This window comes from Hipposideros armiger, unplaced genomic scaffold (genome assembly GCF_001890085.2).
Source record: "Hipposideros armiger isolate ML-2016 unplaced genomic scaffold, ASM189008v1 scaffold_10, whole genome shotgun sequence".
Classification (NCBI taxonomy): Eukaryota; Metazoa; Chordata; class Mammalia; order Chiroptera; family Hipposideridae; genus Hipposideros; species Hipposideros armiger.
This window is the reverse complement of record NW_017731360.1, coordinates 6,183,590-6,197,211: the sequence shown is the minus strand read 5'-3', so window position 1 is coordinate 6,197,211 and position 13,622 is coordinate 6,183,590. Positions and strand designations below refer to the sequence as shown.

Below are 13,622 nucleotides of genomic sequence, written 5' to 3'. Positions count from 1 at the left end.
ATGTGGGAATCGAACCAGCGGCCCTGTTGCTCAGAGCTCATGCTCTTAAGCCAACTCTTAACCGAGTCACTTGGCCAGCCTGTTTTTTTTTTTTTTTTTTTTAATGTGAGATAGTTTTCATTGCTATATCTTCACATTCATGGATTATTCTTATGCAGTTTATAATCAGCTATTAAGCCCATCTAATTAATTTTTTAATTGCAATATTGTATTTTTTGTTTCTAGAAATTTTATATTTTTATTTTTCTCAGTATGTTCATGTTTTAAAAATCTTTGAGTATATGTATAATAACTTTTTACATATTTATTTTCCAAGTCCAGCATCTCTTTCATTTCTGGGTGTGTTTCTATTGACTAATTTTTCTTCTGATTTTAGGGTGACTTTGTTTTGGTTTGTTTTCCACTTTTTCACATGTCTAGTAACTTTTGATGAAATGATGGACCTTGTAAATACACGTTTTTGAGTGTCTGAATTTTGTTGTCTATCTTTGAAGACTTTTGAATTTTGGTTTACTTGTTAGTTAATTTGCTAGTGGATCATCTTGATGATTTTGAGACTTGTTTTTGAGGTTGGGGGCGGTTCTAGAGTGATCTTTACTGTTGAGTTGGAGTAATCCTACCACTTAGGTGTTACTCTTCAAGGGTCTCTACTAAATGTCCTAGGTGTTCAGCAAAGAATCTTGACTGTCTGATCCAAACTTAAATGTTTCCTAGTGTCATGTGAGCTCTTGGAATTTTTCTGGTCACGGTTCCCCAGTAGCTCTTTACCCATACTCTTGAAGTTTCACCCTCCACAAGCACATATTAGTATTCAGCATAGACTCTAGAGTGCTCACTCCTATGCAGATTGCGCTCTTTGCTTGTGTAGTTAGTTGCCTCTTCTGGTACTTTGCCCCACAACTTCCAGGCACCTCAGTCTCCCAGAACACTAACTCTGTGTGCGCAACCAAGTATGATTTCCTCTTCTTGAATCTAGAAAGCCAAAGTGATAATAGGCTTACCTTATTCCCTTCTCTCAGAAATCACAGTCCCACTTTCCCTGTTTTCATTGTCTGAAAACAACTTTTTCATGTATTTTTTCCTGTTTTCTAGTTGTTTCTAGCAGAGAGCCAAGTCTAATACCAGTTACTGCAACATGGCAACAGCCCAAAAATTTCACTCTGATAGTTTTCTGAGTTTATTTTTGCATTTTAAAGATATGTAATATTATCTGCAATAACAATAACTGCTTCATTCTTTCCAATATTCATACTTCATATTTAATTCTCTTGCCTAATTCATTGGTTGGTACTTACAGGACAATATTAAATAATAGTATTGATATTTTCCTGGTAGTGTTCCCTAAGGGTAGATGGGAAAGCATTTTTAAAGAGATAATATCCAGAGCTAATAAAAGTGTTAGAGGAAAAGGGCATTATCATGTGGTGTTGGTAAAGATAGAAGTTGACATAATGTTTTGGGAAGGTAATCTGTACCTGCTTAGCGACTCTACTTCTAGGGATCAAATTATTTCACAAGTGCTAAGGGTCTATGTGCAAAGGTACTTGTTGCAGCATTATGGATAATAGCAAAAAATTGTAAAGTCATGACCTACTACCATGTTTCAAATGAAAATAGAGGAATTGTTAGATTTTAACTGAAAGGATATGATGGTAGTAAAGGGTCGAGTATTGATTTGATGCTTGTCTAGTAATATTCCCAGATGTCTCGTTTTGGCAGTTGTATGACATAACCCTGAGTATGTATATTCTATCTCAGTTAACATAATATTCCTGGTTTGTCTGTACTCTGGAGACATGGTCATATAAGGATCATGTTGAGTCTTTGGGTGCATCATGAGAATGTGAAGGCCCCAATCTCTAGCCAAGTGATTCAGTCTTTTTTATGTAATAACTTCTGGGAGGTTTGTGATTTTGAAGGCCAGTATTAGCTAGAGCCGGGATTCCATTAAACATGGAAGAAATTTTATTACAGACATAGCTCCTTGAGCACTAATTTGTGATAGTGCTCTTCTTTATATATGTTCATATTTATAAATTTGATATAGTGCTGACCTATAGTAATGCATTTTTAAAATAACTGCTCAGAGAGCTCAATAAAGTTAGCACTAACGAGAGCTGATTTAGCAGATTGTATGCTCTTGACTTTGAAAGGCCTCACTAATCTATTTGGTGTTTCTGGGCCATAGTCTCACTTTCTGTCATTATTTCACGTTCTGCTGAATGATATTGATCTGTCATGATTTATCACAGGTGTAAGTGTTAAGGCTAACGTTTCTATATATGTACTCAACGAAAATATTACTTTGGATGTTAAAATGGATATTTTACAGCAGCTTGAGCTAGAGAAACACTTTTAAAAAAACTGATCAGCTGTTAGAGATTGGTGGACTGCTTCTGACATCATGAAAGGTATCATAAAGTTATTGTAGTCTGAGAAGAAATGACTCACAACTATCTGAATGAACAAAGTTGAAAGAAACTTTGCCAGGAAGCATGCCAGGACTTCAATGACTATGATGAAGGGAGGAAAAAAACTGCAACATAGCAACATTAGAAACTATGTTTTAGTGATGTGATGCCCTTAATTGTACTGATTCCATTAATGTTCCCATTTATAAAAATGTCCTCCCTGCCAAACAGAGTATTCTTGAGTGGTCTGTAGCTGCAGCCTTGGAGAGTGTCACAGATTAGGAATAAATGACTCATGGTCACACATGATAGAAATCCAACTTAAATTTAAACAGAAAAGTAAATTTGTTGGCTTATATAACTAAAAATACAGGGGGAGCATTGGCTTTAGGTACAGCTAAATCTGAGAATTAAAATAATCTCATTAGGACTCTCTCTAAAACAGTTTTATCTGGCTTTCTTTTGTGTTAGCATCAGTCCTAAGTGGGTTTTCTCACTTGCTGAAGATAACTTTTTGGAGTTCTAGGCTTATAGGATTCTTAAGGCCCATGCTGTCATATAGTGAGACCTTTATTCTTAGCTTCCATGACACACCGCAAAGAAAGACTCAGACCGACCAGTCTGGGTCATGTGCCCATGGGGTTCAAGAGGCCAAGGGATGAACAGCAGCACCAAATTGTGGAAGGCAGTTCCCAAAAGAAAAAGAATACTATACTGAGGAAGAGAAAGGGATGCTGTGCAGGCAAGAGACAGCGGAGGCTAAACGATAATAACGGAAAAGGAAGGCGACATGGAAAAAGTACACTTGAAATATGGGTGAAATGACTTGATGCCTGTGATTTTATTTTTAAATATTCTGGGTGGGAACATGGAGGCAGAAGACACAAAACTGGCAAAACTGATCAATGTGCAAGCTGGGTAATAAGTACATGAGCATTCCTTATATGATCTACCCTGCTTTGGTGAGTGTTGAAATTTTTGTTTAAAAAGTTAATGACAAAAACAAAACACCATCAGTAACAGCAGCAGAATAAATGCAGTTTCTAATTGACTATGATTGTTTATAAGAAATAAAAGGTAAGAGATTCTGAGAGGGAAGATTGTATTTCATTTGTCCAGAAAGGTCAAGTCTCAGGATGGATCCTTTTCTTAGCTGATGTATCTCTTTTTAGTGCTAGAAATGTTATCAGTCAGGGTCTACTCAGGAAAACAAAAAACACTGGGTATTTCAAAGAGAGGGAATTTAATAGATGAATTGGTTCCAAAAGTCTAAGAACGGTTGGAACAGCAAAAGTGAAAAGAAGGGCCAGGGGACCTAGAAGAAGTATTCTAATCAGAGACCCTGAGCTGGAGTCCACAAGTCTGTACCAGCTGCTGTGCAGTTGGAATTACTGTCACAGTCAGCTTTGGACCTGCCAAGGAGATACCACTTCTATCAGAGATGGAAAATCCAAAGGACGGAAAGTCTACTGGAGTCCATCCCTGCTGCCACTACACCAACAGCCATCAATTGCATTTCCACTGCCCAAAGCAGGAAACTTCCTTCTTTTTTTCTGATCTCCTATCAGTGCCTTCTATTGATAGAGTCTAACAGGAAGCCAGCTGCAAGAAAGGAAGCTTGGGAAATATCATTTGCAGAAATCCAATTCCAATAGGAGAGAGTAGACTACGCAGAATGTGGAGGGTGTTGAGTTCAGCGACAACAGGTAAATGACCAGCATGGTTTACCCTTTGGCTGCTTGGCATTCACACACACCACTCTTCCCATATTTAAAATTCTAAACCAGTTCACGTCTGCTTTACAATATGCAACTTTCCTTCATGCAAACAAAGACATCCTCACCCTCTTTTCAAAATGGGTGATGTTAATTCTTCTTTTAGGTCAGTGACAATCTAATTTAATGGAACCCTGCAATGTTTCTCTGGTACAAGTATTCCTATCTTGGCAACTAAGACCTCTGCAGAGACAGAAAGCAAAAATTCTGTAGGTGGGGTATTAGAGGTAAAAGTGAAAGGAGGCACTTCCACTTATTTTTTTTCTAGAAATGAGTATTCTATCTATGGGGAAAAAGTAGCATCATATTATGGTAGTGGTTAAAAGCATATACCACATCCATTTGGATAGCACCCCAATCTCTGAGTGTATCATCAGTCAAATGGGGCCATAATGGAATATTTAGTTGGTTATTCCACCATTTTATCAGCCAAGCTGCTTTTCGGTGATGGAGTACATGGCAAACTTCCACCCTGGAGTAAATGGTGGCTAGGGAAGGAAGCCAGCTGACATCCACAGAACAAGCTATCTGCCCGCCTGATTTCTGAGAGCCTCCTCAGCAGGTAGTACCCTTTATTAAGCATTCACGTGAAACACTAAAACCTCATACCCTGTGCCCATTCCAAGAGTTATTAATATAGATACCTGCCCCTTTCTCATATGCCTTTTGGTCACTGATGCTTCTGTCTGGTCCTTTCTGAATTCTTGAGCATTTGACCAACTTGTTAGCCATGAATCAGGGTACAATCCATACTTGTATCTCTCTCTATGTCCATGCAAAGTGGACAACCAGATGCCCACTGGGGTATTTCCCTTTCTGTTGTCTTTCAAAGACATTCCTGATTAGAGTTGTGATGTTTCAGCCATCTACTTTCAGCTGATGCCAGTATATTGTGCAGAACCATCCCTAAGTCAAACCTTAACATTTTCTTCCTCAGTCAACCAGTTAGTTGTAAGGAACTCACCATGGGACCCTATGTGTGAGTTGAAGAAGGGCAGGAATGTACTAGAGTAGGTGCTGTGGGAATTGTGCTACTTGCTCATGAACTTATTTGTGGATTCAGGACCTGCTCAGTCTAACCTTGTACACAGCACTTGCTCTTTTTTTATTTTATTTATTTATTTATTTTTTTTTTAAAGATTTTTTTTTATTGGGGAATTGGGAGGATGGAAACAGTGCTAGGGAATTGGGGGAAGGGGAACAGACAAGTTGCTGTCGTTTTGTTCTTCAGTTTAGTTGTGGAGGACGTTGCTTCACTGGCCCAAGTTGGCACCATCATTGCTGTCTTCCCAGGCGAGGCTGATCAGTTGCCGGCTTCTGGACGGCCGCTCACTGCGGCTGCTGGCCGCTCACGCTGGCTGCTGGCTAATTACGGTAGCCCATGGCAACCCACTGCCACAGGGGCTGCAGCCTACGCCATTGCCGGCGACTCATGGCAGCCCAGCTCTAGGTTGAGCTGTTGTTCAGCATCTTAGCTGTGGAGGGCAGTGTCACTGACCCTCATATGTGGGATCCGAACCGGGGCCCTCTGGCGTCCCAAGCCAGTTCTTAACCATCGCGCCACTCGGCCGGCCCAACACAGCACTTGCTCTTGATGACGGAGTGCTGCTGCACATGCCAAAGGTATAATTTGGTGCATTAGTAACACCCATGATAGGCAACTCAGGCGTGGCCACATGGTGTCCCAAAGCCAGCATCAGGAGGGCCTGGTAGCATCCCGAAAGCTCTTTTTCAAAAGGAGAATAACTATCTGCTGGAGAGGTGTGGTGGTTAATTTTATCTGACAACTCGACTGGTCTACAGTGTACAGTGGAGCTAGAATTCCAAATCAAGCTACCTGGCTCCAGTGTCTCTGCTTATAACTATGTGCTGGTCTATGTCAACTTTTATCTCTTTGACCATTTTAAACATACTGTCAGGTTTTTATTCTATTTTCTGAAATTCTTGGGTTTCTAACTCTTCTGTTTGTATGCCTGCTCATTCTTCTTTATAAAGAATGATTTCCTTGTATGTTTTAACATTTGAATTATTCATTTAACAACATTGAGCATCTACTGTGTGCTCAGGTGCTGTTCAAGGAGCTGGGAGTATATAAGTAAACAAAACAGGCAAAGTCTCTGCTTTTTCGGACCTTAAATTCTAGTAGGAGAAAATAGGCAATACACAAACAAAGGGAGAGAAGGAGAAGGGGTGCTTAAATAGGATGGTAAAGGGAAGCATCTCTGATAAGACACCTGAAAAATGTGACATTGTGAGCTATGTGTATATCTGGGGGAAGACTTTCCAAGCAGAGGGAACAGCTAGTGCAAAGGCTGCATGGCAGGCACATGCCTGGAATGTCCAGGAACAAGCAGAGGTCCTTACAGCTGGAATGCAATGTGTGAGGGTAGAGCAGAGGTGTTGAGGGCAGAAAGGTACCTGGAGTGGGTCATGTAGGGCCTCTTAGGTCATAAGAAGAACTGCGGAGTTGGATGGGAAACCATTGGAGGGTTTTGCACAGAGGAGTAACATGATTTCACTTATGTTTTAGAAGGGTCACTCTGGCTGCTGTATGCAGACTCGACTGAAGTTGCAAGGAGACTAGTTAAGAGGCTGTTGATGATAGATAGGTGATGGTGACTTGGATCAAGATGGTAATAGTAGTGGAGAGAGGGGGTAAGGATTTGGGGTTTGTTTTGCATATAAAGCTGACAACATGGAGTCAAAGATGACTCAATGTTTTTAGTCTAAACAACTGAGAATGCAGTTATCATTTCCTGAGTTGGATAATACTGTAGGGAAGACAGGTTTAAGATAAGGGTGAATGACGAACGTGATTTTTAATTTGTTGAGCTTAGGATACCTAGTAAGCATCCAAGCAGAGATGCAGGTAAACAGACATGTGAGTCTGAAGTTCAGGGAACAGGTCGAGGGCTAGATATGTAAATTTGTGAGTCATAAATTGAAGGATGGTATTTAAAACTATGAGACTGGGCAGGCTCACCTAGAGAATGATATAGGCAGAGAGGATGTCTGAGCCCCACAGCCTGGGGCATTCCAGTTGTAAGGGAGAAAAAAGTTTCCTTGACCCTCTTCCTGACTGGATCTAAAAATTAAACTGACAAAACCAGATTAACGGGGGAAAGTCAAACAAATTTCCTTAATATAAGTCTTATGTGACACAGAAACCTTCATAAGGAAATGAAGAAATAGTAAAACCTGAGTATATTTATGCATGGGGGATATATTTATGCATATGGTAGGTTAAGGAGTATGAGGTAAGTTTAGTAAACTGGGAGAAACTCAGCAAAGCTTGTTGGTTCAGATTCTTGTGAGCATTGCTTTTTCTTCTGAGATAAGGAGGCACCTTTCCTCTGGGTCTAGGGAGGGCACCTCGCACATAGGAGGGTTTTATGACCTGTTGCAGGGGAGAAGGGTGGGGGATGTCAGAGTGACCTTCCTGCTTCTGCTGTTTTCTCTAACTCCTTCAGTTCAAAATACCGAATATGCCAAGGTGCCACATTTTGGGGTAGCGTGTCCTCAATCCCACAGCATTTAGAGGTTAGGAAAACGAAGAGCCAGCAATGGAGACTGAGAAGGAGTGGTCAGTAGACGAACCATGAAAGAACCGTGTCCTGACAGTCAGGTGAAGAAAGTGTTTTAGGATGAGCGGATGATGTACTGAGTAAGTAAAACGAGGACAAAGAAATAACCACTGGATTTAACAGCATGCAAGTTACGAGTGATATTTTAAAAAAATGGTTTTGATGGATGGGGATGAAAACCTGATTAGAATGGTTTCAAGCAAGAACGTCAGGAGACGTGAAGACAGCAAATGAAAAAAAAAAACAACCAAAAAACTCTGTGATGAATTTTGTGGAAAGGGAACAGAGGAATGGAGTAGTAGCCAGAGGTAGATGTGAAATCAAGCGGAGGTTTGGTTTGCTTGTTTGTTTGATTTTATGATAGGAGATATTAGACATCATGGTAATACGATATTAGAAATGATCCATTTTGTATAAAGAGGGGAATGATTCTGAGTTCAACTTAATTAGAGCTTATTTCCCACTTGGCTTGGGTTCTGAGAGCATCCTTCCTGAGCCGTTTTGCATTTGCTTGTGCAAGATGACCCATGGGCACCACCAGCCCAGGACTAATTTTCATGTTAATTTTTCAGCTTGAGGTTTCCCACACCAATCAGGTAAAATAAGTTTGGACTCCAGGGCCGGCCAAGTGGCTCAGTTGGTTAAGAGTTGGCGTAAGAGCGCGAGCTCTGAGCAATAGGCCCGCCGGTTTGATTCCCACATGGGCCAGTGACGCTGCGCCCAAGCTGAGCTGCTGCTGAGCTGCCAGCAGGTGGCAGGATGGCTCAGCTGGTGTAACAACAAGATTGCCTGTTCAATGATGGGCCACGCCCACCCGCAACTATGACTGGACTTGGCACCTTAAGCTGAGCTGCTGCCCAGATGGCTCAGTGGATAGAGCATGTGCTCTTTTTTTTTTTTTTTAAACGTAAGCTCCACAGGAGCAAGGGTCCTTGTAGGTTTTTTTGTTTGTTTGTTTGTTTGTTTTAAAGATTTTTATTGGGGGAGTTGGGGGAATGGGAACAGTGCTGGGGAATTGGGGGAAGGGGAACAGACAAGTTGCTGTCGTCTTGTTCTTCAATCTAGTTGTGGAGGATGTTGCTTCACTGGCCCAAGTTGGCACCATCATTGCGCTCTTCTCTGGCGAGGCAGATCAGTCGCCGGCTTCTGGACGGCCGCTCACTGCGGCTGCTGGCCGCTCACGCTGGCTGCTGGCTACATACGGTAGCCCATGGCAACCCACTGCCACAGGGACTGCAGCCTATGCCGTCGCCGGCGACTCATGGCAGCCCAGCTCCAGGTTGAGCTGTTGTTCAGCATCTTAGCTGTAGAGGGCAGTGTCACTGGCCCACATATGTGGGATCCGAACCAGGGCCCTCTGGCATCCCAAGCGAGTTCTTAACCATTGCGCCACTCGGCCGGCCCCATAGAGCATGTGCTCTTAACAACAAGGCTGCCGGGTTTGACTCCTGCGTGGGATGGTGGCTATGCCCATGTGCAACTAAGACTGAACTCGGCACCTTGAGCTGAGCTGCCGCCCGGATGGCCCGGTGGATAGAGCGTACGCTCTTAACAACAAAGCTGCTGGTTCGACTCCCGCATGAGATGGTAGCTACGCCCACCTGCAACTAAGATTGAGCACAGCACCTTGAGTTTAGAGGCCATGAGCTGCCGATGGGAAGCCAGATGGCGACTGGCGCCCTCCACAACGAAGATTGAAGAAAAACAACTTGGCTGGTCCTCTTCCCCAATTCTGCAACACTGTTCCCCTCCCACAACTCCCCAATAAAATCTTTAAAAAAAAAGTTTGGACTCCAGAACCTCACAAGGCACAACCTAGGGTTTGATATCTCAACTAGGGACAGTTTGTTTTTTTCCCAACTACGGCCCTGCAAGGACAAACTTGACGTTTTCCCTGGACTTATGGGCAAAGTTTACGTGTCCCTTTTCATTAAGGTTGTGGTCTTTACAAGGTTCCAACTTCTGTTACTGATAAAAACCCTCATCACTGTTCTGGTTCTGCTCCCTCTCCACCTCTGGCATCTATGGATTTCTTATTCTTTCTTGCAAGCACAGCCATACATTTAAAAAGCTTTGGTTAAATTTCAGCCAGCATCTCTAGAGATTTGTGGCAGGAAAGTTTCAACACTCTGCAGACCACCGTTTTGCTAGAATCATTCTTCATTCTTCACCTGGCTAATTCCTGGTCATCCTTGAGGTCTCAGCTTAAATGTTAGAGATTCCCTATCCTTCTCTATCCCAATCTAAACTAGTTTCCCCTTTGATACGACTCATAGCATCCTCTTCCCATCTTAGCACTTAATTTTTCATTTATTACTTCATATGAGTATTCGTTTAATGCCTGATACCCTCTCTAGATTGAAAACGACATGAAGGCAAGTATCAAGCCTGTTTAGTTCAGCATACAGCAGAAGGCCTGATTTATAGAAGATGCTCGAAGTTTGGCATCTAAACAAATAATCATCTAAAAGTCTAATAACTAATAGCACACTATTAAATGGTATTCTGAAATCTGTTATCCTCTGTGTCTTGGAGACTACATTCTCTAAGAAGAAGAAAGCGTTTTCCATTATTGTAGTGACTCATCTAGGAAAACAGTGTTACTTCGTGTTTGGTAACCACGTGTATCTTTTCCTCTTTAGAATGGAGATCTCCTCTCATCAGTCTCACCTCCTGCAACAACTGAATGAGCAGCGCCGGCAAGATGTGTTTTGTGATTGCAGCATTCTAGTTGAAGGGAAGGTCTTCAAAGCACATAGAAATGTATTGTTTGCTAGCAGTGGCTACTTTAAAATGCTTCTTTCTCAGAATTCAAAGGAGACAAGTCAGCCGACCACAGCCACATTTCAGGCTTTCTCCCCTGACACTTTTACAGTTATCCTGGACTTCGTCTATTCCGGCAAACTCTCGCTCACTGGTCAGAATGTCATAGAAGTGATGTCAGCTGCCAGCTTCCTTCAGATGACTGATGTCATTAGTGTATGTAAGACCTTTATTAAATCTTCATTAGACATTAGTGAGAAAGAAAAAGATCGCTACTTCAGTCTCTCTGATAAAGATGCCAATTCTAATGGTCTAGAACGTTCCTCTTTGTATAGTGGTAGCTGGCAAAAAGAAAGCAGCTCTCCACATTCTCACCTAAGCTCAGACCAAGGAACAGGTGTCATAAGTGGAAAATCTTGGAATAAGTATAATTACCATCCAGCCTCCCAAAGGAATACTCAGCAACCCTTGGCCAAGCATGAACAAAGGAAAGACTCCATTAAAAAGTCCAAACATTTGAGGTTGTCACAGCCATCTGAAATTGCTCATTATAAGTCAAGCAAACGAGAAGCACGAACATCTGATTCTTCTGGCCATATTTCCCAATCTGAAGAACAAGCACAAATGGATGCTGAAGCGGACTCAGCTCCTGTCAGCTATCAGTATGGTCAAGGATCTGATGTCATGTCAAGAAGTTTTCCAGGTACCCAAAAAGAGTATCAGTCCCCTCACTCATGTTTGAATACTCCAATCAATCCTATCTTAACGTAACTTGACTTTCAGGTGTTATGAGCTGTTGAACCAAGTGATTTTTTTTAAAAGCCGTTCTTCTCCAATAAAATTCATTTCATAAAACAAATTAAAATTTTTTAAAATTAGAAGTAATATTGGATAAATTTAATGACAGCCAAAAGAATAGATTTCTAAGGGTCAAAACCCATGGTTTTCCAAACCGTTATCTGTGGATGATTAGATTATTATTAAATGTTTAAAGTTCTAAATGATTCAACCCCTAAGACACATGATTTCACTTTAAATAGTTTCTTTTTTTTCTGAGTATTCACTGGGAGGAATATTTTTATACAGAAAAGTTAAATAGAGCAACCATGCATATTTGCAATGGTTCACAGATCCAGTATCCAAAAGAAATTAGACTAACTCTGAATTCATTAAGATATAAGTAATTTTACAAATACTTAACATACAACCCATTGCATTGATACTGTAATTCATGTGCAACAACTTGAGATATCTCATTTTTATGATAGTAAAATGCAGAGAGATTATGTAGGTTGATAGTTTCAAAGAAACCCTCCCCTCGTGCCCTTAAGACTAAGAAAGATAGAAATAGAGAACAGACTAGAAATGCATAGCATCCAATTTTTTTCCCCCAATTAATCAGTTAACAAATTTGCTTAATAGTTTACATGTGAATTTAAAGGAAAATTATAATAAAATGAAACTCCTGCAGAGTATAAGATTTAGATTATAAATAAGATTTAGAAAAACTTCAAACATATACAAAAGTAAAGAGAATAGTATAATTAACCTCCATGCACCCATGACCCCAGCCCAACAACTTTCGAGTCATGGCCAGCCTTGTTTCATTTGTACCTCTACCTCTAGCCCTGCCCTTTATCATTTTAAAGCAAATCTCAGATATTATATGTTTTTGTATATAAATATCTCAGAATATGTTCCTAAAATATAGTCTTCAAAAAACCCCAAAAAACTCCAATGCCATTGTTGTACCTAAACAAAATTAACAAGTCCTTAATAGCACTAAATAGCCAGTCAGTATTCACATTCCCCTGTTGTCTTATAAATCTCAAAAAATTTGGTTGTCAATAACATATATATATATATATTTTAATGGTTAGATGCTCGAAGTAGGTGGCAATGCCTTAACTGTATGTGTGTTGTCAGGCCCAAGGGCCTCCTCCAGTCTTGTCAGGGGAGTGCTAACCTTCTGTCCTTTCATAGGACACTAGATAACATTTTTAAATAATAACAACCTGATTGATTTTTACTAATCACATTTTTTCTGTAGGATACTAACATGAAAATATATGAAATTGTATCATATTATAGACCTGACTGAAAATCCTGCTGAGCTCTAACCATCGACCGAGGCAAACAGAAATAACAGCAAAAATGAGAAATCTTTGTTGCATTTTAAAACAGCAATGAAGTTATCCTTTCTTTATTTGGGGTCTGCCCTTTTATAATTCTAGGTTATTTCAATCCAACTTCAATAGTGAACAGCTGAATTAACAGCTCTTAAATTGATGAGGTTTGCCTCCAAGCATATGTTGAATACATACATTTTAAAATAAAAAATTAAAGATCCTTGAAATTGTTTCACCTTTAAAAGTAGTACAAGTGTATGAAAAATAAAGGCAAGGGACTCAAAACATGTAAATAAAACAAGTTACTTAAAAGCTTAAATATTAAGTACTTTTGGACCGTGTCTGTAGTTTTAAAATCCAGCATTACCTTTTTATGTTTAATATCTATTGACCCTGTGACATTTAATAAAAAGGGAAGTGTGACGGTCTAAATTTACCCAGATTTTGGAAATATCTCAAATACTGAAGTTATAGTTCTGTACTTAGGATTACACTGACGATCTAGTCTTAATACAATTTCTTCTGCTTTTCTCCTACCTTTTCAAGATTGGATTCAGCAACTCCTGGATTCTTTTTGTTAATTAGAATTGTGATTATGAACTTTGCAGTGATTTAATCAAACTGTTTCCTGACAGGTGATCTGCCCAGGATGCGATTCAAGTGCCCATATTGCACACACGTTGTTAAGCGGAAAGCAGACCTAAAGCGCCACCTTCGTTGTCACACAGGAGAAAGGCCCTATCCATGCCAAGCCTGTGGGAAAAGATTTAGCAGGCTAGACCATCTCAGTAGCCATTTTCGAACAGTATGTATTTGATTTTTCATTTAACTTCTTAAGAAATATGTGCATTTATCTGCTTTAGGGTAATCTAATTTATGAGGGAAATATTTTCATGCAACTCTATCATATTAAGGTTTTTCTTAATGTTTTTACTTTGCACATAATACATAATTCAATAT

General features: G+C 40.2%; 1 protein-coding gene across 1 annotated transcript in view; it reads left to right on the top strand.

Annotated features, from left to right (window-relative positions):
- Nucleotides 1-13,622, top strand: part of ZBTB8A (zinc finger and BTB domain containing 8A) — a 34,304-nt gene that overhangs the window by 10,991 nt on the left and 9,691 nt on the right. The window contains exons 2-3 of the mRNA XM_019659372.1: nucleotides 10,413-11,236; nucleotides 13,298-13,467. Coding sequence (XP_019514917.1) covers nucleotides 10,414-11,236; nucleotides 13,298-13,467 — 993 coding nt within the window. The 5' untranslated portion in view covers nucleotide 10,413. The remainder of the gene's footprint in view (nucleotides 1-10,412; nucleotides 11,237-13,297; nucleotides 13,468-13,622) is intronic.